This window comes from Diospyros lotus, chromosome 6 (assembly GCF_014633365.1).
Source record: "Diospyros lotus cultivar Yz01 chromosome 6, ASM1463336v1, whole genome shotgun sequence".
NCBI classification, from domain to species: Eukaryota; Viridiplantae; Streptophyta; class Magnoliopsida; order Ericales; family Ebenaceae; genus Diospyros; species Diospyros lotus.
Window position 1 is genome coordinate 2,007,441 of NC_068343.1, and position 24,135 is coordinate 2,031,575.

The following is a 24,135-nucleotide window of genomic DNA, read 5'->3' on the forward strand; positions in this document are numbered from 1 at the left end:
ATCAAGTAATTCACATGAGAGCCTTTCTTTAGTCATTCGAGAGATCTTCTCGAGAATTCATACATCACTTGATCATAACTATTTGGGAGACTCTTGTGGATCTCCAATATCCTCGCCTAAAAATTCGAAAGAGAACCTGAAATGCCCACAAAGTATTGTGGTGCTTCCTCTACTTATCAATCTCCTTCCTTCCAAAAATGGGAAAACTATTCTTTTAGAAAATGTACACTCACATCATTACTTAGACTACAACTCTACTTACCTTTTGCATTCTACATACTCATCCACAAATTAACTTACCTATCAGAGGGCCTGCACAAGAGATCACCCGTACTCTTAATCGATTTCTTCTTTATAGGTCACATGCTTCTTGTTGGTCACTCACTTCTCACAAATCACTCGCAAATCTTAATCGAGACACTCTCTCGCACTAAAAAAAAAAAAATATTATTATTATAATTAGGGATCAACAAATTCATTTCAAAAAGACATATTCATGGGAATTTAACATACAAATGTAGTGTTTGTTGATCAAGACATAGATCAGAAAAAGTGAAATATAAAAAATATTCCAAACAAAAGTGTTTTTTATTATATTTATTAAATTTATTTAATGACTTTTGAAAAAGAACTCACGTAACTTTTTATCCGAGTTTTTTCAAATAAATTCATCTCTCTCCCTCCGAATAAGAAAAATAAGAAGTCACGTAATTTCTCGAAAATTTATTAATTCTTACATATAAGAAAAAATGACGCATGTGTCATTCAGTACATTCTAAAAAATTTAACAAATAATTTGATAAAAATATTAAAATGCTTCACAATCTCATCTTGACTATTCCATAACTTAGTTTGAAAAATATTTCAATCTTATTTTGATATAATCTTATTTTACTCATTTTAATAAAAATTACCGAAATATATAAATTATTATTGTCATACCAAATACCACCCAAGGCTAAATGCGTTGGTAATTCTGACACTAAACGTAATCAAGCACTAAGCTTGTTTAACATTAATGATGATGGGAGGAGCTGCATCTATTCCATAAAATTTAGACTAAACTAGCAACTCAAAATAAATCAATCAATAAAAAAATAAAACTGCATACATTGGCTACAAACTTAATTACACAGTGAATATACACTGTAAACCAGCCCTGGATTTGATTATAATAATATTTAAATAATCTCGCTGGCTACTAACTCAGTCTTGGGTTTGGGTTTTTGTCTCACTCCGCTCTACAGCTTTCTTCTTCTGGAATTGAACACCCTCTCATGTGACCCGTCTGTAAATACAAAGGCCATCACCAATCAATCCCCACTCCATCAATCAAAATACTTTATTTAATCAATCAGATCACGAACTTACATATCTAACAGGCAATAATCTCTTCTTAAACATGCATATATGCACTAATTAATTAGTGGGCTTACTGCTAAAGATCAAGTGCCGCCTGAGAGAAATAGCTTGGTGATATGCTTGAAAGAACCCCATGTTCTCCTTCAGAAGCCCTTCCCACACTGCAATTAATCAATCTTAATCACCATCGCCAGACAGAGAGAGAGAGAGAGAGAGGAGCTTATAATTAAGTTGAAGTAGTAACCAGTAATGGTGACGAGGGGGTGGATCCTCGCATGCTTGGCGAGGGCAGTGATGCAGTCGTCTCGAGTCATGTGAAAGAGAAGGCACCTTTCAATCAAATGCTGAACCTGTAAGTATAAATTATTGTAACATTAATTTGAAACTTTACAGTAGTGCTATAAAATAGTATATATTAAAGAGTTTTACCATTCTAATGTAGGTGTGGGGGTGGCAATGCAAACAGGGGACTTGAGGCATCGTCGATGTCTCTTATTAACGCAGCGCCTCCGGAAGGAGACACAGAGAGAGAGAGAGAGAGTTAGGACAAATTAAGAGAGAGAGAGAGAGAGAGAGAGAGGGTGAAGAAAAGGTAAGTGTAGGGTAGTAGTAGTAGGCGTAGGGGAGAGATATTTAGAGAGATATTTGTAGAGATATTTGTAGATTGGGGGGGAAGAGAAGAGAAGAGAAGAGAAGGGTTGTTATCCAGAGATATCCCAAGTGAAGGGCCAAAAGAGCAGGAGAAATCCAAAGCCAGGGCTTCACCTCAACCTCAACCTCAACCTCATCTCATCTGCCCCTCCACCCGATAAGGCTTTTGTCTTCCGACCATTTTAACCAAATTTATATTTTTGTCTAAGTTTTTTCTCTTTCATTTTTTTTAATCACTTAAATTTTTTATTATTTCGATTATATATTTAAATCTGTATTTTCAAGTCAGTTTAATTTTTATATTTTGATGTGAATAAAATGTGACGTATATTTTATTATTTTATTTTATTTTTTATACATAAAAATATAAAGGATTAAATTAACTAAAAAATATTTATTTAAAGGTATAATTGAAATAATAACAAATTTAAGTTGCTATATGAAAAAAAAGTCAAAGTACAAAGAATTAAATTGACTCAAAAATTAAGTCTAAGTGTGTAATAGAAAATAATAAAAATATATGGATAAAAATATGATTTTTTTTTTTTTACACATAAAAGTATATGGATTATATTCCCTCGAAAATATAGATTTAATGATGTAATTGAAACAATGAAAAATTTATATTACTACAAAAAAAAATTCAAAATATTATGGTTAAATTAATTCAAAAATCATGTTTAAAAGTGTAATTGAGATAATAAAAAATTTAAATAACCACAAAAAAACATAAAAATACAAAAATAAAAATAAAAATTTGACCATTTTTTTTTTTTCTTTTTGCTACTATACAAGACAAGACGTCATCGAATAAGGGGAAATCTCCACTTTTGTATTTAACGCTCACAGTTCAAATGGAATGAAATAAAATGTCTATTATTGTACCAAACTCAAACGTAATTGGAATGTTAAAATCAATCTTAATTACAAAATTGGGAGATCCTTTCTTAAACCATATTGAAGGAGCTCCAAATCTGTCTCAAATATTATTTAAATATTTGATTAGAATTAAAATAATATTAAAATAGAGTTAATTACACCAATAATAACTCAACTTTGCATTCCATTATTGTTTGATCATTGAATTTTGAAATATTACATGTTAGTCACTAATATTTCAAAACGATTACTGCTTAATCACTGAATTTTAAAATGTTACCTGTTAGTCACTGATATTTCAAAACTGTTACTGTTTAGTCATTAAACTTTAAAATATTACCTGCTAATCATTGATATTTCAAAATCGTTTTTCACCCGTCACTTGATAGTCACTGAACTTTAAGTTCACGAGTGACGAATGAGGAATAATTTTGAAATATTAGTGACTAATATGTAATATTTTAAAGTTCAATGTAACAGTTTTGAAATATCAATGACTAATAGATAATATTTTAAAATTCAGTAACTAAGCAGTAACAGTTTTAAAATATTAGTGACTAACAGGTAACATTTCAAAATTTAGTGACTAAGCAATAACCGTTTTGAAATATCAATGACTAACAGGTAAAATTTTAAAGTTCAATGACCAAATCGTAATAGAATGCAAAGTTGGGTTATTATTTGTGTAATTAATTCTATTAAAATAAGAAAAAAAATTACAACATCTAAATTAAGATTAAATTTTAAATTTTAAAATCAAAATAATATTTTTAATACATATCCTGACTCTTTACAAATTTAATAATTTATTTATGAGTTGAAATATAAATAATAGTTTAAGATATTAATACATAAATAACATATAATATATATACTCACATGTCTGGAATAATAGTCGGTGAGCAAGATTAGGTCTGAATTGACTAATAAAATTAAAAAAATTCGTTCAATTCGAGATCAAACCTTTCTTATTCTAATGTTAGTTTTTTTTTTTCGATTCTCAATTAGAATTGAAAATTGAGGCGCTCTCTCTATATAATTTCCAACTCTATTACTTGGATCAATTGCTCATTGCTATTTTATGGATGAAAATGTTATATTAATTTTAGGGATGAGTAAAATATGAAATAGTCAAATTGAATTGATTGAAATTGTTAATTTGGTTCGATTCAAGTAAAGGGTTGGTTTGATTCGATTTTTAAATTTGATAATTTTTATGTTCGATTCAATTCAATTTTTGTATTAAAAAAATAATCGATCAAAATTATCAAATAACATCATTTTTTACCAATGGTTTGATAGAAAATTGGCAATTTTGATTTTTTCGTATTTGTTTGATTTTTTTAGTTTTTATATTTGTTCGGTTGATTTGATTCAATTTTTGACACATATTCAGTTATTTTGATTTTAACATTTCAGTCAATTCAATTACCAAACCGACGGAATGCCTACCCTAATTACTTTGGTACCAAAAATCCAAAATCTTGCATTTTGATTTTTTTTAAATCCAAACTCAAATTTAATAGAATAAAACCTAATTTGAGTAGCACGTGTATAAATTGCAAATCCCTCCGTGGTGAATATGATTACTCTTTTTGGCTGATTATATTTTATTATTTTTTGCCATCTACGCAATCAGTATACATAACACACCGAAGCCCATTACCTAGCCCACGCCCAATGGTTGATTACCCAAACCCAAACCCAAACCCAAATCCATATATATAATAGAATTGTAGAAGGGCCCGCCAACCTGACTTGCATCTCAAATCAAGTCTCCGCTTTGAATTGAATCTGATTAGGGCTTCTTGCTTCAGCGAATTAGTTCTTCCATTCTCGGTTTCTTGCCTGTGCTGTACTGTACTGTGTTTGTGCTTCCATTCCGTTCCAAAATCGTCTAGGGTTCTTATCCGAGAACTAAAATTGCGCCGCCGGTCACGTTGCGCGACTCGTCGACGGTAAGTCTCCTCCTCTCTCGATTTTTTAGTTGGTTCTTTCCACTCCTTTTCCTGCATTAGAAACTAGAGGAGGACTAAGAGCTTCAACGATTAAGGGATTCTTAATGATTTTTTAGTCGAGGTTGTTTGGATGGCTCTGGAAACGAGAGGATTAACTCTAGTTCTCAACGATTAAGAGATTGTTATTGTTGTGGTGGTATGGTAATCCTAATCGGTTTAGCTTAAGGAATGGTCCCATGCGCCATCTTGAGGTAATCCAAGCACAATGTGGATTTACTGGGCTTATTATCAAGAAGGACATTACGAAATTTTGTTATCAGTTGCTGCACCAGTACTTGAGAAAAGTTGAGAAAGATTTGTTGAAAGAAGGGCTATCCGAGAAAGAATTACCCGAAAAAAGAAGAGTTTCTCAATAAAAGTTTATTTTAGTAAGTTTGACATGATCATGTATGCATTAGAAGATTTCTTTTGAACGAACACTTGTTGATTTATCATTGAGAAAGTTATTGTATTTTCACTTATTGCCATTCGTTAGGCTGCGAGCTTATTCCATACCTTGTTTGACGTCAATATTGAAATCCTTTTTGCAGGGTACTTATATCTTCTGAATTTATTTTCATTAGATAACTGTCTTGAGTGACTTAGCATATTGCTTACACGAGTTTAGTGATGCTGCCAGTTGATCCTGCAAAAAAGATAGCATTTAACCGCCATATTAGCGATGGAGACTTGGTTATTGTATATGAGAGGCATGATATTATGAAGGCTGTTAAAGTATGTGAGAATTCTGCTCTTCAAAACCGATTTGGTGTTTTTAAACATTCAGACTGGATTGGGAAACCCTTTGGCTCTAAGGTGTTTAGCAACAAGGGTGGATTTGTTTACTTGTTAGCTCCAACTCCTGAGCTTTGGACTTTGGTTTTGAGCCACAGAACTCAGATTTTATATATTGCAGATATTAGCTTTGTTGTTATGTACTTGGAATTAGTTCCCGGCTGTTTGGTTCTTGAGTCTGGCACTGGAAGTGGATCTTTGACTACCTCACTCGCGAGGGCTATTGCTCCAACAGGGCATGTTTATACATTTGATTTTCATGAACAAAGGGCTGCCTCCGCAAGGTAAGTAATTGAAATGTTTTCATTAGAGTATTTTGTCTTGTAACATTACTACAATTTTTTTTTTTGTCCTGTATATATCTGTCATTGCTCTTTTGCCTGCAAAAAGATGAGCAGAAAACAAAAACAAGGGAAAGATAAAGGAGAGAAAGAGGTCTCAGCCTTTTTCCTTTTTAATTGGCATATCATCCTCAAGTCGAGGAGAAAAGCTTTCTGCCATTTTCTCCGGCATGTTTGCTGGCAATTAAAAACTTGAAATATTAAGTCTTTTCCATGCTAAGGAGGACCCTTTATGTGGGTTTCTCTTACAAAACCATGCACCCTTGTGTTCTGTAAACTCTTGTAGTCACTGAAAGCACGGATGTGTCGTCAAACTAAGCCAACTGGATAAATATGGCTCAAGGTGAAGCTTGTGTTCTCAAATTGATGTCAGGTTACCTTTTCTTTCTTTTTTTTATTTGGTTGATTGTATTATTTTTGGTTGGATTGATGAATTCAGGTTACATGATGTGACGCAACATTAGCAATAACCTTGATTAGGACTAAAGCAGTCTAAAAAAGTCTTGTTATTATTATTGCTCTTTGTGCTGTGCATGTTTCACCTGTTTTATGGCACATTAAATTCAAGCAATTTGAGAGAAGGTCGTTGCACCTTTGCATGTTCAGAACATGTAGGACTCTTAAGATTGCTAATTTTAATGTTTTATTTGGGGCAGGGAGGATTTTGAGAAGACAGGACTGAATAGCTTAGTCACTGTAGGAGTTCGAGATATTCAAGGCGAGGGATTTCCTGATGATTTCTCTGGGAGGGCTGATTCTGTCTTCCTCGACCTACCCCAACCTTGGCTGGCTATTCCTTCTGCAGGGAAAATGTTGAAACAAGACGGGATTCTGTGCTCTTTCTCGCCGTGCATTGAACAAGTGCAACGATGTTGTGACACGCTTAGAACTAGCTTTACCGGTGAGAACTTTTGCAGCTAATTCTTCTGGATTTTTCTAGCACTTGTTATTTAATTCTGTGACACGATCACATTGACTCCTATGATGGATGATACTCACTACGTGCCTGTCTAGATATAAGAACATTTGAAGTATTGCTCCGCACATATGAAGTCAGAGAAGTGAAAATAGACGGCTGGCAAACTGATGACAGTGGATCTCTCGGGTCCCTCCCTTGCAAGAGGCGGCAGCTCTCAAGTGAAGAAGGTGGCAATGGAAGGGATATCCCCAGTTCTTCGACCGTCATGGCTAGACCATCACCCGAAACCAGAGGCCACACCGGGTATCTGACATTCGCGAGACTCAGATCCCTTTCATAGAGATAACTTCACCGATCCGACGCCAAGTTTTCCATCAACTATCTTCCGTGACCAAGAACTGGGGATCAATCAGCCCTGGCATTTGGCATTTAGAAAGGGGCTGGAAGGCTTTTTTTGGTATCTCGTCTCAGTAAACCATAACATAACTTCTATTCAAGCTATGAATCAAACAGTTTTGCCCACAAAAAGGATACAAAAAAAGAAAAAATTTCTCGCACGTTATGAATGTTGGTAGTACTTGTGAATAGGACTGGCGATTTCATGGAAGAATGAAGAGAGCCCAGGATATGATGTGAAGTAGATAAGAGTCTTTTTCGTGTGCCACATTTTTTGCATCGGCAAATTCTGTACACATGTGACACCTGTGACTGACTGAGTCACTGCCTTCCATTCGTTCCCCCCGCCACACACCACCACCCACTGCTACCATCCAAACCCAAGAAGTTGCCATTTGTGACCTAACTCAATTAGGTTGAATCTCTCATATCAACACATTATCCTCCATTTCATTTCCATCAGGTCCCTCCTTTAGATTGATGGCTTTTCTCTCTTTTTTTTTTGGGGGGGGGGGGGGGGGTGGGGTTTATGTTTGATCCCATCAATTAAAGTCCATTGTTTAATGCAACTTTTTTTTAAAAAATTTATTTTATTTTAGTTTGAAAACAGGTAAGGGGTTGTTCTTTTCGTTTTTAATTTTTAATTTAAATTTATTTTTAATTTTATATTTTGAATATCTACTTTTAGATTATTAAAAATATATTCTTTTTGTCTATAATATTTTTTATATTTTAAAATTTTTAAATGTATTTATGATGAAAATAATTAAAATAATTATTTATTATTTTGAGTTTTTTTTATAATTTTTTATTTTAAAAAAATATATTTTTTAAAATATAAAAATAAACATGTATTTACTGTTTAAAAAAAATTAAAAACAATAAAAAGAACGAGACTTGAATAATTATAGGTCTCTTTAATTATTTGAACTTGAGTCTGGAGACTAGCTTAAGCCTAGCTCAGCTCATATCAATTCAATTAAAACTCTATTTTAATTTTAAATCGAAAAATACTAGAAGCCCGATGGGTTATAGATAAGTTTATAGAAAAGGGGTAAAAAGATGATTTTATCCCGTCCTACTATCTCTTGTCCTCTCCCATGGAAACCCTCTGCCTTCCATGGTTGATGCCCTAGCCTTGCCGTCGCCTCATCGCTACGCTTTCGTTGCCTCGCCTCTTCTCTGTCACCTCGTTGCCATATTTGTCTCGTCTCGTCGATTTGCTACAGCGACGATCAATGAGGAGAGGCGACAATGGTAGCGAGGCGAGACGAGGGCGGCGACGAGGCTAAGGCAACGGCCATGGAAAGGAGAGGAGAGAAGCAAGGGCAGGGGCAATCCATGGAAGGGGAGGGGGCAATTTTGTTTTTTTGCCCCATTTCTGTAACTTTCTCTGGCTTTGTAGTGGAGCTCTTTTAAATCTTATCCCGGGCTTCTATTATGATTATTTAAGGGGTCCACACGTCGGGAGCAATGAAAACGACGCCGCTTTAGCAACTGCCAGTGTCCTCCAACGGCCGATGGTCTGGCTGGCTGGCTCTCTCTCTCTCTCTCTCGTCAGGCTAGGAAATGGAGATCCATGCCTTATCTCTATGTCCATCGGCTCCGTTTCTCAATCCGAGAAGAAACCCTCCGAGCCAGAGCTCTCGGCCCAGACGAATTGCTTTGAATGCTTACTCTTTCTTGAAATCAATCGACGACTGTAAATGTCTCCGATCAACGACGCTCTTCCTTTCTTCCACTTCAAGCTTCGACAAGGCCTCCTCCTCTCTTCCATTGCTGGTTCTGAACCAGAGGACCAATGGCTTCAAAGTCGGGGCCACTTCGATGCCGGAAAACGCCGACGAAGCAGCGAAATCCGAGGAATTGTTCCGGACTCTTCAGCTCGGTTCCATGTTTGTTGTCTGGTACTTACTGAACATCTACTTCAACATCTACAACAAGCAGGTTTTCTCATTTCTTTCTTCTCGATCGGCACCGTTTCTGAATCATCCTTTTCCATTTAATTTATGTGAGAGAGAATGTTGTTGCAGGTTCTAAAGGTATTTCCATTTCCAGCGACAGTCACGGCGTTTCAATTTGGCTGTGGAACTGTGCTTGTATTTTTGATGTGGTCGTTTAACCTTTATCCAAGGCCCAGGATTACTAAATCGCAGGTATCTCTAATTTGAGGCTGAACGAGTTGTGGCTTTTCTTGTGGAATTTCTGTAAATGTTCAATTTGTTGTTCGCTTTTCAGTTTTCAGCAATCCTGCCATTAGCAGTGATTCACACCATGGGAAATCTCTTGACTAATATAAGCCTTGGGAAAGTTGCTGTTTCTTTCACTCATACAATCAAAGCCATGGAACCCTTCTTCACTGTGGTCCTTTCTTCTCTGTTTCTTAAGGAGGTAAGAAATGATCGGTGGCCTTCTGGATTTACTTCATATTTCATGCCCACAGCTAGGTATTCAATTCAAATCAAATCGGTTGTGGTTATAAATTTGCCATTTCAAATAAGAAATTCAACCTATTTTGATTCTCTAGCAGGTTATGGGGTAAATTGTGCATGTTTATTGTCACAAATTGTTGTTATTAAGAATTTTTTTGGGGGGCTATCAGTTGGAGTGTGGTTAAGAGTTCTATAAGAGAAGATATTACTGCACAAATTGACAATCCGTGATGTTGAAGTTAACGAGATTTCAATTTGACCATTCTTTTCACACAGAGTCCTAGTCTCTGGGTAGTTGCTTCTCTTGTACCAGTAGTTGGTGGAGTGGCTCTGGCATCATTCACTGAGGCTTCTTTTAATTGGTATGAGATTAATCCATCATTCTCTCTGAAGCTCGGATATCTTCAAATGGTTAAAAGCCTGATTCTGTCAAGTAATGCTCTGTTTTGATTTGAAAACAGGATAGGCTTTGGCACTGCAATGGCTTCCAATCTCACCAACCAATCACGCAATGTGCTTAGCAAAAAGTTGATGGTCAATAAAGAGGTAAGTTTCATGACTCAAAGCAATATCTTAGTGACATTTTCGGCATTAAATTTTGTAACAACATTATTTTTTCTTATATATTCCTTCAAACAAAATTTTCTCACTGCAAATAAAATCCCCAAATTGTAATTTAATTTCAATAATTGTATCTTTTCATTATTGGTAGCAATAGTAAGGTTGCTTTTTTTTAATCAGAAGGTCATCAGTTGGAGTTGTGGAAATAGCCTATTTGTAGAAGAAGCAATAGGAATATTGCATATAAATATGACTTTCCCCTGATCTTCACAAAATGAAAAATCTTTTACACTAAAAATGTCCCTTTTTTAATAGTTTCTTTTCATTACTCAAGTAGAATAGTACAACAGAGTCATTTTTGTATTCTCTACCTTAATCTCACTGCACAAAGCTCATAGCCAGCAATCAATTCTAATTTCTAAACAGGAAGCTTTGGACAATATCAATCTCTTCTCAGTCTTAACAATAATCTCATTCCTCCTGTTGGCACCAATTGCTCTTCTCATGGAAGGAGTGAAGTTTAGTCCCTCTTACTTGCAGTTTGCTGTAAGTATTACATCTAAAAAGCGGAAATTATCATTAGTTAATTATGAAGAATTCTTATTTTGCATTACCTTGTTTCAGGCAACTCAAGGATTGAATGTGAAGGAGCTGTGTGTGAGATCTCTCCTGGCTGGGTTCTGCTTCCACACTTACCAACAGGCGAGGCCTTCCCTACCTTGTGTTCCCCTGAATTGGAAAATATATTTGTGACAAAAGCTTATATACAAAATATGCTAGGAGAATGATGTGTTAGTCATTTTTTTTTACAAGTGACTATGATGAATGGTGAGTTTTGGAAATAACGGTAAAATTGCTCGTTTGTGATTATTAAAGGGTTATGAGTTTAAATTATGAAAACAATTTTTTTTTTTTTAAAAACAAGAGAAAGATTGCGTACAAAAATATATACTTCGTAAAATGAGCATTGTGCATTCAAGATACTCGGATGGTTTCTACCGTAAAGAGGACACGTTGTTTTGACTTTCTTTCATGTACTAGAATTCTATTTTGAGTGTTGATTTTTTAAGTTTAGGGATATATATTTCTGCTTTCATGGGAAGAGCTTGTTACATAGTAAACCTAATCCATTTTTAGTTGAAAGCATCCTGTAACAAGTACGTGCTTATTAGATTATATTCTAACGAGTGGGAGTGGATGCAGGTTTCTTATTATATACTACAAATGGTATCGCCAGTAAGCCATTCAGTTGGAAACTGTGTGAAGAGAGTGGTGGTCATCATCTCATCAGTAATCTTCTTCCAAACGGCTGTCTCGCCAATTAACTCTCTTGGTAAATGAATGCCTCTCGATCTTACGACAAAATAAATGACATTTTTGCAAATTTTTGGGTAGAAAATGTGAGAGAGATGATCAATGAGTGTTGATTGCAGGAACCGCTGTTGCGCTTGCTGGGGTCTTCCTGTATACAAGAGCAAAGCGCATAAAGCCCAAGGCTGCATGACACCCACATTTCACATTCCAGACAGAATACACTTGTAATTTCCACGTCTTAAAAGTCTTAACAGACGTTCGGATCAAATCAAATTCGCTCATTCTTGCAAAGCCAACCAGAATGGTCCAAAGTCCAACACCACAAGCATTTCACCTCAACCTTTATTTGTTGTTTCAGAGAAATAGAATTGGCAATATTTCCCCAAGCAATCATTCATGATAAGTGGAATCAGTAACATACCAACCAAACCCATCGCAGCGGTTGCTGTCTATCATTACTAAACAACAGTGTACTGTTCAATGCATGTAGAATCAGTTGTCAGATTTGATGTCACACATCAAATAACGAACAAGAATTCCTGTCCCAGACCAGTTTAATACTGGTTAATATCAAAACAAACGTCTATAATACCAAAACTTCCCAGCTTAAAACACCAAGGCCAAACTTCAAAATTCTCGCTTAGCCCTCCCCTCCCTGTTTAATACACCATCCACCAGGCACCACTATACTACTATAAACCCAACTAAACAACCAACCAACCTAACCCCCACAAAAAATTCAAAGTTTTAACAGTAATATTTGCATTGGCGCGCCAATGTCAAAGGCACAGAGATGAGATATGATTTTAGGAAGCAGGTTATTAGATTCTAATTCTAATCTGCTGCTCCTTCTACCACACCGCTGTCTTCAACCTGAGGAGGTATCACGCCTTCTTCCTCATCTGCTGGAATCATGCCTTCCTCCTCTTCCTCCTCCCCATAGTAGGAGGATCCCCCATTGGCATTGGCATAGCCGCCTTCATTCTCCAGTCCACCGCTTGGTGATCTTCTCTGCTCCCTTGGGGGAGAATCACCATAGGATTCCCCAAGGCCTTGCTTCCCCTGGCCATCTGCAGCAGGAGAGCGCGGTCCCCATCCAGAACTTGTGAGCTCCCTCGATGCATCACTCCCGTAAGATGACACCTGTTTACGTTGGGATGGCTGGGGAGATTGAGCCTGCCCCATCATGTACTTGTGAAAACTACGCACAGGTGACCTTTCACGAGCCCTTTCAACACTATGGCTCGGGCTCTTAGCCCTGCTCTGGTAGTTGCCCCATCCTGAACCCTTGGTTGGACTTCGACTTCGGCTTCTACTCCGGCTGCGAGCTCGTGCTCCATCTCCTCCACGAACCATCTTTTCATGGAAGCTCCTATGATGATAACTGCCAGCACCAGCACCATCCCCATCACCATTGAAACTACGTCCATACCTTTCACTACAAATGAGGAAGCCGCACATCACACCAACCGTTAAAAATTACAACCAAGCATATAGAAAAATGAAAATCTTCAGAATTTTAAACATTAGTATAAAAAAGGTAAACGGTCATGGCCCTTACTTCATCTTAATCATATGACATGATGTACGCTTTCTAGATGGCTCAATATGAACTTATTGGAAATACATCAGTTATGTTGCAGCATCAGCATCAAAAGCTTAGAAATACATAAAAACACAAGAATAAGTGGATATACCTGTCCCTGTAGTCACGGTCAGATCCACGACCACCACCTTTTTCTGTAACTCCCCAACTGCCCCTTCCACCATAACCTGAGTCATTACGCCCACCACGGCCTGAATCACGTCCACTACTGGAGCTAGAACCCCAAGGACGTCTAGCCCTGCCCATTCCACCACCACGTGAAGCCATACCACGAAGTTCAACTGGGACACGCTGATTTGATCCTTCCAAAATTTTAACGAGTTCAGATGCATGCTTTGCATCTTGGTCCAAGAAAAATGTGTAAGCAATTCCAGTGGCACCTGCCCTCCCAGTCCTTCCAATCCTGTGAACATAGTCCTCTACTCCTGTGGGGAAGTCATAATTGATGACCACCCTATAATACAAGTGAATAAATACATCAGTATCATAGCCTCACAATTTAACTTCCAAATATACAAGTAACAAGCTGGGGGCACTGAAAATTAAATCAGTCATCTAGAAAGGAACTGAGAGACCATCAAATAACAGAAATTCTATGTACAACAGCACAGGCAAATAAGAGTCGATTTAAGTCAAATGGTTATGAGAAAGTAACCACATAGCAAATCAAATTCCCTAATCCCCAACGCCAAGAAGGGAAAAATTGTCCGAAATGTGCATGTGCGCGTGCATGCAAGTGAGAGGGAGAGAGAGTAATAAACACAACAGTGCTACAGCATTTGAAAACACATGCTCTTAGAACACAGACTAAGTCAACCACTTTTCAGTACTTAAAAGTACTACATAATGTAACTTAGCCAGAAAATCGTACTGCATAATGTAGATAAAGAATAAATTGCAGCCCCATGTTTATGTATCTTCACTATTGACAACTAGGCCATACTTTGAGAAACAACAACCTGATATCTTTGATGTCTAATCCACGAGCTGCAACATCAGTAGCTACAAGCACTGGGGATCTCCCAGAGCGGAACTGATTCAACACGTAATCCCTCTCACTCTGAGATTTATCTCCATGAATGGCAGCAGCTCCAAACTGTCGGGTCAAGGTACGAGCAAGTTGATCGCACATCTTCTTGGTTGAACAAAAGACAATGATCTTAGACCCCGGTTCTTGGGATCGCAGTATCTGCTCGAGGCGCCTCTGTTTCTCCATAGGTGCCAAAACTTCAACATGCTGCAAGCAAACACAAAAACTAATTATTGGAGATTACATAGAAATAGGACCTGTAAGCTTATACTAAAACCCCAAACAACAGTGTTATATCCAAGCAACTGAACCACAAAATAACATTATTATGACAAATCCTAACACCCCTCAAAATAGGGTGGCTAAAGAAAGTAGCAAAAGCAAAAAGAGCAACACACACATGCATACCAATCTATGTTAAGGCAAAAATTTACCTGGGTGATAGCCTTGTTGGCAACAAGTTCATCAACATTCCCAATGTTAACCTGCACAGGATTGACCAGTAGATCAGCTGCAATTTTGCGAACCTCCTTGGGCCATGTTGCTGTGTACATTAGAGTCTGGCGGCGGCTAGGCACCTCCTTCACAATCTTCCGAATCTGTGGTTCAAAACCCATGTCCAGCATCCGGTCTGCCTCATCTAACACCAAATAAGAGACTTGACGGAGGCTCACTCGTTTCATCTCCAAAATATCATTCAGGCGGCCAGGAGTGGCAACCACAATATCCACACCTCTGTCTAACTCTCTTAATTGGGGTGCCTTCGGTGCTCCTCCATACAAACACTTTCATCACAAAAAGAAAATAAAAGACAAACATCAGTCATGAAATATATGAGCACATAACATGTATACTGTTCAATGAAGAATTATATCACCTTAGTTGTGCATTAATATGTTGAGCATTCTTATAAAAAATCCCAAAACAGTAAGAACTAAACAAGTTATTCAGCCATCACAAGGCCTTAGGAGGACAAAGAATACTAGAAGAAAACATGAGTAAAGAAAATGGAAACAAATGTTGCTGAGAAAAGATTTTTATGAGTCCAGACATTATACAAAAGGGCACATTTGACAATGATAAAAGAATAACATCATTGTAATGCCATCCAAATTCATCAACTGCACCACTATAATAGGAAACAAAATTACACACTACTCAATATTGCATCTACTATCAATAGAGTAGTTTTTTTTTCCCAGTTCTCGTTTTCTTATGCATGTTCAGGAACTGATACAAAGCTATGCGGGAATACCAAACAGGACACCCCAGTAAATACCTGGCATCCAGCAAAATGCCGAGAAACCAAAGTAGAATAAAATTTCAATGAAGATTAAGATACAGCAATCCTAATATATTTAACCTCCCCTCCCCCCTCCAGGGGTTAAATTAAGCAACTCCAGTATATATTGTGAAGCATCTCACCGTGCAAGATATTCTTGATGATTTTCCAAACTTCACAGCTTCATCCTGAATTTGTGTGGCCAACTCCCTTGTCGGTGACAAAACCAAAACAGTTGGACCCAGTTGGGGATTCTTGCGGCAGCGCTTGAGATGAATAAATCCTGGTACCAAGTATCCCAATGTTTTCCCTGAACCTGTCTTTGCAATGGCTACAATGTCGCGACTTTGAAGAGCAAGTGGCCATGACTGTGCCTGTATTGGAGTAGGAGCAGAGAACCCAGCTTGTTGTACCTGGAAAAGCAAAAACCAGCAACCCCCATAAGCAGAGGTACCGGCTTCAAGATTTCTGGTGTTTCTTTTTGGTCTTATGCGAGTGGTGATGTAAGAAGAAGCATCATCTGCCACATAAAGGCAGCCAATGCTTGCTGATGCAAGCGATAGAGCAGGAGGACGCCTCTTCTGTTTCGGACCAAGTGGCAGACTGAATCATCACCAACGGCAATCTCCGCCACGGACTTGGGTGATTCGGAAAGCCCCTCTCAAAATTGGTCCACCGACAAGGGCACTCCAAAAATATGCAAGCCCCCTGAAAGAGGGCAGCACAGCGTACGACATTTAGCTCCTCCCTGGAGCAAATATCGCACCTGCGACAAAAAGTACAGATGGGAAAACAATGAACATGAGTCCTAAAGCTTGGTATTGGACCTCCAACAATCACAGAAGTTACAGAAAACACTCAAATGACATTCAAACAGTATACTTACATGGCATCAAGGCATGTAAAGTTGCATAGAGATACAGAAATTCATACCTCTCTAAGAATCTCTGAAGGAAAACCAGTAGCTTCAAATGATGTGAAAGGAGGGGGCACATTATCTCCCTGTTTAATGTTGACAAGAAAAACCACCCCAAATCCATCATAAGATCATAAATAAGTAACAGAACTGTAGATAGGGTAGTTATTTGGAAAACTAAAGGCAATCCAATGTACTTTCAGACAAAACTACAGACAGAAAATAAGGCCTTGTACCCAGATCCAGCATGTCCACATACAAGTCCCAGGTGAAAGAAAGGAAAAATATTCTGACAGTAACTATTGCATATTAACTTTTATCATACTATCCTGCACTCAGAGCAAGTATGATCTACTGATGATCTTTATCTCTTCATAATCTTCAAAAATAGTATCAATAAGTGACCAGAGATTAAAGACAATTAAGTCCGGTTAAAGTAATTGAAGTAAAATGCAGTATCAATTGTTGAGTTGATTAAAATTATAGTAAGCATCAACACAAAAAATTCATCATATACTTACAGTAACTGTTATTTCATGCCGATGGCGATAAGCGTCTGCAGATACACCATTTCCACCTGAAGACCCATAACCCTTGCCAGAAGATGCCCCATGCCCAGCATCTATTTCCCCATTAGGAACAATGTGCAAATGATCTGATCCACCCTTTCCACTCTGGAAATAAAAGTCTAATTGAATTAGCACCCAAAAAGAACAAGAAAGATCCATGAGAAAAGTAAAACCAGGAACTACAGAAGCAACAGGATAAAATTAAAAAAATATCTGCGAGATAATACTGGAATTCTGAGCCACTTTTTATAAAAATTAAAAAAAAAAAGAAATTTTTAGATCAGATACACAAATGCTTGATCACTGCCAGACTCAATCTTTTCCTAGCAGTTTTCGCACAACTTGCATGGACCACAATATACCAACTAAGATGTATCCATTTAACATAGATCTATGCTATTACAGAGAATTTTTTAAGCACTGTCAAATTCCAGTGCATGCTGTCCAAATGATTTAAACAAAGTAAATCTGTTTCTATACCTAAGGAAAACAAAAAATGTCTAGATTAGGAACACTCAATCTGAAATATCAATTAAGCCAATTATGTAAGAATAGTTGGATTGCAATAATAAATCTCATCATATAAAAAGAAAAGGCAAAAACCCAATTAAAGATGGAATGAAACAGAAAAATATTATTAATCTCATAACAAAAGCCCTTTCAGATCTTAAAATCAGGCCAGGTCACTAGTCACCAGTCGATAAAGACTGATAACTCTAAACAAGGTAATCAAAGCTGAATGGTGCCTCAAACTCGCTATGGCATTATATTGCTCGAGGCATTAGGCACACAAAAAAAGTGTTCGCTTGACTGATGCAAGGCATTAAATTCAAAAAAATAATAATAATAACCACATTTAACATGAAAAAGGCAATCAGATAAAACTTTTAAAATACTCTAATCCAATTTCTTTTAATAACATTCAAACGAATAACTTTGGAATATTGAAAAAATGAATAAAGATCACACAAACATCATGAGGACCTTGTAACAAATTAGAGTTTGGCCTTGCGAACTGAGGCACAAATTAGTGCTTGGGCCCTAGGCCCGAGGCGCAAGGCAAAGCGCAAGCCTCAGGCACATGAGGTGCACATTTATTCAAAATGATTATAAAATACATATACATTAGTTCGCAAGGTAGATGCAAACTCAAAAAATCATAAATGACAACTAACCAACCCTATAATAACAACTAATATTATTGCCAAAAAAATTATTATTCTTCTAATTGCAAAAGAGATTAGAGGAAAGAAAAAATTATAACAAAGAAAAAATTATAACAGAACACACAACAAAAAATAATTATAGGAAAACAATTAGTTTCTTCTATTTTTTTTTTTTTTGCGATTAGAAAAAAGAAAAAAAAATTATAGGAGAACACATAAGAAAAAAAAGTTACAATAAAACTAGTTTCTTCTAATTTAGAAAGAAATTCAAAGAAAGAAAAAAAAATATATAGTAAAACACATAGCTGTCACATCCCTATAAGGATTAGAAAGGTAATATTGTGATAGGGATATAATAAAGGGGTAATATTGTAATAGACTTATATTAGTTTGTTAGGAGATATTTGATTATTTGTTAGGAGCACATGGGTGCTGTTAGAGATTAGTTAAGGAGTTACCTATACCTATAAAAAGGCCAATTGTAAGAGGAGATGATTATGTTTTGAATGATAAATGAATATTCTGATTTCTCTCTAAATTTCTCTCCATTCTCCCGCTCATTTCTCTTTACTTTCTCCCTAATTCTGTTCAATCTCCCCCTTCATTTCTTCTCTGTTCTTCCCCAAATTCCTTCCAATTCCTTCTAAGACCCTAGCTAAATCCTAGAGTCATGACAATTAGATAGTGAAAAGCAATTACAGTATAGAATTAGTTTCTTCTAAATTGCAAGAGAAATTAGAAGAAAAAAACAAAAATGAAGCAAAACGCAAACATGAGTAGGAGATCCGATAGACCTCCTGCTTACACTGCTAGGTTTGCTTCTCACCGATATACAAGAATATACAATCAAATGAACAAAAAATAAGATCTAACACGAAAAATGGACAAAAAATAGGGTTTTAACACACTTACATATACAAGGAATGCACCTTGAGCCTTGCATGAGGCACATGCCTAAGCAGAGCCTCAAACATGGGCGCTACGCCTCAGTGGTGATGAGGCACACAGAGCTGTGACTTGGGCCTAGGTGCGCCTTTGACAACTATGGGTTCGATAAAGGGGGAAAAAACCCCATCATGATAGGGCAAAAGATGAAGAAATTGGGCGCAGCCTGAGGACAACCAGATCTGGGGTAGAAGATGATGAAGTTGCATAATAGAAGATGAGGAAGGTCGGTTCTCTTTCTCTCTCTCACCTCCCCCCCCCCCCCCCCGGGTGACCAGAACATCAGCACCATTTGGGTTCAATGACCGTCTGTCTTCCACCAATGAAGACCAGCACTGCTGGGGTTTCATTTTTGGCTGCTGGCGGTGGACAACGACAGACAGCCAGCAACCACCACTAAAATGGTCTTTTTGCCTATTTTTGAACAATAAAGGTGCCTTTGTCAATCCTTAAATGTCAATCAAGGTATCGTTATTTTGACAAACCTCAGGGTTTCTAGGCGTAATTTACCACAAAAATAAAATGTGTATTGAACCATTCGAACAGTCAGTTGAAGGGGACTTATATGAACTGCCAGTTTTTTGTCTTTCCTAATTTATTTTGAGATGTTAGGAAACATAATAGTGAATTGAAATAATTGGAAAGACTTGGTGTTCAACTATTTGGATACCATCTATTGTTTTGTTAATGCATATACAATTTTTTGTAATTTCAGTAACTGATCTGGAGTTTTATTTTATTTTCATCATAAATTTTGCATTAATATTGTCGAATCAATTTTTTTCTAATTTTAGGACAATGTTACTTGATACATTTTTTAAATCTATTAAGTATAATGCAACGAAATTAATTTTTTTATTTTAATGTTTTATGTAATTTTTTAAAAATTACATTCCAATTTAACCTTCATCTAGCCTTGAACCTTGAACATCTCCTCTTTCCACTTCAATACCCCAATGCAACTTTCTGGACATTTTTTTCCCACTTCCATTTAATGAAAGATTCAGAACCCATTCATTTGAGCCATAGTAACAATAGTGGGAAAAAAAAATTGCAATACAATTATAAAGCAAATAAAAAATGAACAGAAAAATAAAACTAATAGGGTATTATAATAGCCATAAATAGCATAATTATAAGCCCAAAGAAAGTACAAAATTAGAATTATAAAAAGAAGAAACATAAAGATTGGAGTGCCAGTTGCAAGGGGTGAGAATTGAATTCATTCAGTCAGTTATAGAGCAATTTGACAACCAAACCAAATTTACAATAGTTAAATATAACGAAATCAAATTAAAATTAAAAAAAATCAATTTAACCAAAATGATTGAAATTAACCAAAATAATCAAATTTGTATTCAAAATGACCAATATTAAAAATTACTAGGAATATGAAACATTTTAGTAAGTGTAATTATCGTCATAGATATCAACTTATGTTTACTTTAGTGGTAATTTTCTAAATAGCATAAAATTTAGTAATATCTTTTTAAACAATCATAAATTTTGATTACTTTGATCTATTTGGTTAAAACTAAATATAATCTTCAAAATTGAAAACCAAAACTTTGAAAATTCAAAACTGAACTCAAATAAATTAACCAAAAACATGAACAAATAAAATTGAAATTTGCCCGTTTGATTCGAAAATTTGATTTTTACTGTATAATGCTCATCCCCAAAAGGGATAGCCATCAATGAGATTGCCTACCATCAGCGAGCCTGATAGCGAAAATCAGTAACAGAAAAGGCTAGTCACATGCCATCATACGCTATGATTTTCAATAGAGAGTGATATCACTCACTAGAAACCCTTAGCCTGTGAGAGCTCTAGCCGACCTCTAGTGACTCTTCTCTGAATTCCCCCCATGATCTGTCAACATAACCTTTCTAGCTACAAATGAAGAGAGACAAAACAAGAAACTGAGAAGGCAACTTAGGTTAATCGCCTGAAAAGTAGCAACTATTAGATAGTGATGTTTCTTCCTCTTTGTTTTAGGACTCTTAGTGCATTTTCACATGCCTCCAGATTTTCGGTGTCAATTCATTTTTCCCTTTTTTTTACACCTAGGCAAGCACTCTGACACTTGTTGCCTCATCTGAAGCACTTGCATAGGCATTGCTTGATTGAAGTTGCCTTTACTAGAGGTAGACAGAGCGCTTCCATGGTTGCTTGAGGGGCCCAAGCACCTAGGTGAGCACCTTGCTCACCTTTGACTAAACTAACTGCAATGAAAGAGAATTTAAATTTATTGAAATCCAGTCCAGTGGCACTGGTTCTGTTAACTTCGCCCATACTTAACCCAAGCAAGCAAAGGCTAGAAAGAGATTGGGACATAGGAGCCTAACAGAAGAATCATCAAGCAACTTGAAACATCCCAAGAAGTTGATAAGTTATATATGAACAGATATATTAGAAGAGTTCTGCAATATTAACTGGCCCCTCTGCTAAGAACAAAAAAAAAAAAAAATTGCAAACATGACAGAAAAAAACCTGGTAACTCCTTGTTCCTGAAGCATGTTTTGATCCACCATTGCTATATTTATAATCATCGTCATTGTATCCACTGTCACGATGTCCTTGAGAAGATTGTTGAACTTGAACAGAAGAACTTATGGATGCTGAATGCAGCTTCCTTGATGGGGCTGAATCTGACTGTGAAGATGCAACAGGCCTCTCATACTGAGTGACATTGGTCTCTGGATTCCAAAAGTAAAGGAAACCTGTTTTACCATCAACCAGGCCTCTCCAAGGTTTGGGAAGAGTCGGGTCCTCTGGAGCATAACGTGGACCAGCTGTTGCAGTAGCCATCATAAAAGAGCTTCAAAATTGAGGATCTGCAGCATCAAAAGACAGAAACATGCAACAAACGCAATTGATGATTTTCTCAATCCATGTACAGATAAAAAGAAAACTAACACTTAAGCATCGGAGGATATCTTAGTACAAAAGATATCAAGTTAGCATATAAGATAAAAGGGCAAAAACCATAACTACACAAATAAATTTAACCAATCAAGTACATAGACTCTAACTTGACAAACAAACCCCGTAAGAACTAAAACTCCAAATCTACAACTTAAGTAAATCACACAAGGACAGAAGGCCCTGATTTGACAAATAAATCCAGAAGAACATCTCTGTAGTAAAGATGTCCAAGGAAAGCAATTGTGTGTTACAAAGTGAAGAACAGAGCAGAGTCCCCACCATTATTTTTCAAGCCGAGAAAGAAACAAAAAAGTTATGAGAGTATCATGTATATTGAAAACACCAACTTCAAAGCAAATAAGACGTACAAGAACATCCAACTACCCACATCTTACCACGAGTAATTGATGAATGTGAAGCATACCAAAGTAACCAGCCTCACCAACCACAAAATTAGATTAAAAGAGTGAACATCACCGCAAGCCCCAAATGGAATAAAAGAGATACCTATGGATAAACAAAACTCATGCATGCATAGATTAAACACAAATCTCAATCTAAAATGTAATTGGCAAATGCTCGTAACTTCCAGATTTGAAAAACAACCGCAATCGACTTATACAACCCGACCACGAATTAATGGTCAGATTTCGAATACCTAACTCATAACCTTCCGATCATACACTTCGGAACAACAATCGACCTCCAAAAACCCTAATTCGAAACCCTAGATTACGGAACCACCTGCCATACGCACGCATTAAACGGTTCCACACAGATCCGAGACAATTCGAAGAAACCCTAACAAAATTTCGAGATTCGTCGAAGGGATTTTACCTCAGGTTGCGAGAAATGCTCCGCTTCTAACGACCTCTCTCTCTCTCTCTCTCTCTCTCAATTTCTCACTATTATGCGTACAAATGAAATCTGAGCTCGGAGACTCGCACAAATAGAGGGAGGAATAAACGCTTCCGATGGCCAGAAGGAAGCGCAGCGGAGGAACAACAAAGCGGGACGGAAGGAGATATTTATAGCACCGAGTGGCAGACAATGTAACCATGGTTAAGTCATGATCTAACCATGGTTCATTTGCTAGGACTTGTCAACGTTTAAGTCAATAAAAGCAACCCTGCTAACATGGGTGACATTTTAACGATGATTTCATGTTATTTTGTTAACGCAATACATAATTATAATTTAATTATATTAATTAAGATATGATATTTTTTAATAATTATTACACATTCAATGCAATATATGTTTATTAATTGAAATTATTATATATTATTTATTTTGACCAAGCCATCAAGTGATAAATATCTCTTTCATTACCAAATTCTAAAGTAAATATTAATAGTAATGATAATTAACATCGTTTTATCAAAATGAAATAATAATTTAATTAAATTAATTATAAATATAAATTTATTATATTAAATTTAATTAAATATCAAATAATAACATAAGTTATAAGATATATTTATCGTACTCTAAACATTTTTATAAGAATAGTAATTAACATTGTTTTAGACAAAATAAATTGATAAAATATTTCTATACAACACAAAGTCACTAAGAAGGCTTGTTTGATTGTATTTTAGGTTTTATTATTATTTTTATTTTTCTAAAAACAACGTAATCAAACCACTCTGATCAAATAATAAGAAAAAAATTTAATGCAAAAAAATTAACTAATTGGCTCATGTAACCCTTTGGAGTAATGCAAATGATTCGTCATACACATTTGAGAGCTTAAACTATTGTAAAATTGTGAATTAAAGTCTATCTCCATGCAAATTGTAATAATTTGTGTTAATTTTGAGATATTAAACTCTCAAATTTCAACTCGCGAATCATTTGTTCATATACCTTGAAATGAAGCGAGGCAGATTGCGAATTTTAGAGTCAGATGAAATGTATTAGATCAAAGACTAATTATGTTACGAGGATCTCTTAAATTTCTTATAAAAAAAAATAAAAAAGCTAATTGCCTCCAAAAGGAAATTTGATCCATTGAAAGCTTTGAATATAATTTACTATTAGTT

At 36.1% G+C, this 24,135-nt stretch overlaps 4 protein-coding genes across 6 annotated transcripts; 2 read left to right on the forward strand and 2 right to left on the reverse strand.

Moving 5' to 3' along the window:
* Positions 1–1,090: 1,090 nt before the first annotated feature.
* Positions 1,091–2,159, reverse strand: LOC127803416 (uncharacterized). The gene is made up of 4 exons (XM_052339618.1): positions 1,792–2,159; positions 1,607–1,712; positions 1,437–1,523; positions 1,091–1,288 (listed from the first exon to the last, which is right to left on the reverse strand). The coding sequence occupies exons 1-4, from the start codon at positions 1,840–1,842 to the stop codon at positions 1,242–1,244; spliced, it is 291 nt and encodes a 96-aa protein (XP_052195578.1). The 5' UTR covers positions 1,843–2,159; the 3' UTR covers positions 1,091–1,241.
* Positions 2,160–4,639: 2,480 nt separating this feature from the next.
* Positions 4,640–7,854, forward strand: LOC127803419 (uncharacterized). Of its 2 annotated transcripts, none has more exons than XM_052339624.1 (4): positions 4,640–4,850; positions 5,441–5,968; positions 6,682–6,926; positions 7,040–7,854. In XM_052339624.1, exons 2-4 carry the CDS (start codon positions 5,520–5,522, stop codon positions 7,282–7,284), a joined length of 939 nt encoding a protein of 312 aa, XP_052195584.1. In that variant the 5' UTR covers positions 4,640–4,850; positions 5,441–5,519; the 3' UTR covers positions 7,285–7,854. The 2 variants fall into 2 exon arrangements, with proteins under 2 accessions (XP_052195584.1, XP_052195585.1); XM_052339625.1 differs by having other exon boundaries at positions 5,474–5,968.
* Positions 7,855–8,598: 744 nt separating this feature from the next.
* LOC127803418 (phosphoenolpyruvate/phosphate translocator 2, chloroplastic-like) lies at positions 8,599–11,943 on the forward strand. 2 transcript variants are annotated; one of them, XM_052339622.1, is made up of 9 exons: positions 8,599–9,287; positions 9,374–9,496; positions 9,579–9,731; positions 10,049–10,134; positions 10,234–10,318; positions 10,760–10,879; positions 10,958–11,035; positions 11,537–11,666; positions 11,767–11,943. In XM_052339622.1, exons 1-9 carry the CDS (start codon positions 8,910–8,912, stop codon positions 11,835–11,837), a joined length of 1,224 nt encoding a protein of 407 aa, XP_052195582.1. In that variant the 5' UTR covers positions 8,599–8,909; the 3' UTR covers positions 11,838–11,943. The 2 variants fall into 2 exon arrangements, with proteins under 2 accessions (XP_052195582.1, XP_052195583.1); XM_052339623.1 differs by having other exon boundaries at positions 8,886–9,247.
* Positions 11,944–12,103: 160 nt separating this feature from the next.
* On the reverse strand, positions 12,104–23,078 carry LOC127803417 (ATP-dependent RNA helicase-like protein DB10). The gene is made up of 9 exons (XM_052339621.1): positions 22,928–23,078; positions 21,656–21,999; positions 17,003–17,155; positions 16,499–16,567; positions 15,709–15,978; positions 14,718–15,068; positions 14,213–14,490; positions 13,345–13,707; positions 12,104–13,085 (listed from the first exon to the last, which is right to left on the reverse strand). Exons 2-9 carry the CDS (start codon positions 21,974–21,976, stop codon positions 12,482–12,484), a joined length of 2,409 nt encoding a protein of 802 aa, XP_052195581.1. The 5' UTR covers positions 21,977–21,999; positions 22,928–23,078; the 3' UTR covers positions 12,104–12,481.
* Positions 23,079–24,135: the final 1,057 nt, after the last annotated feature.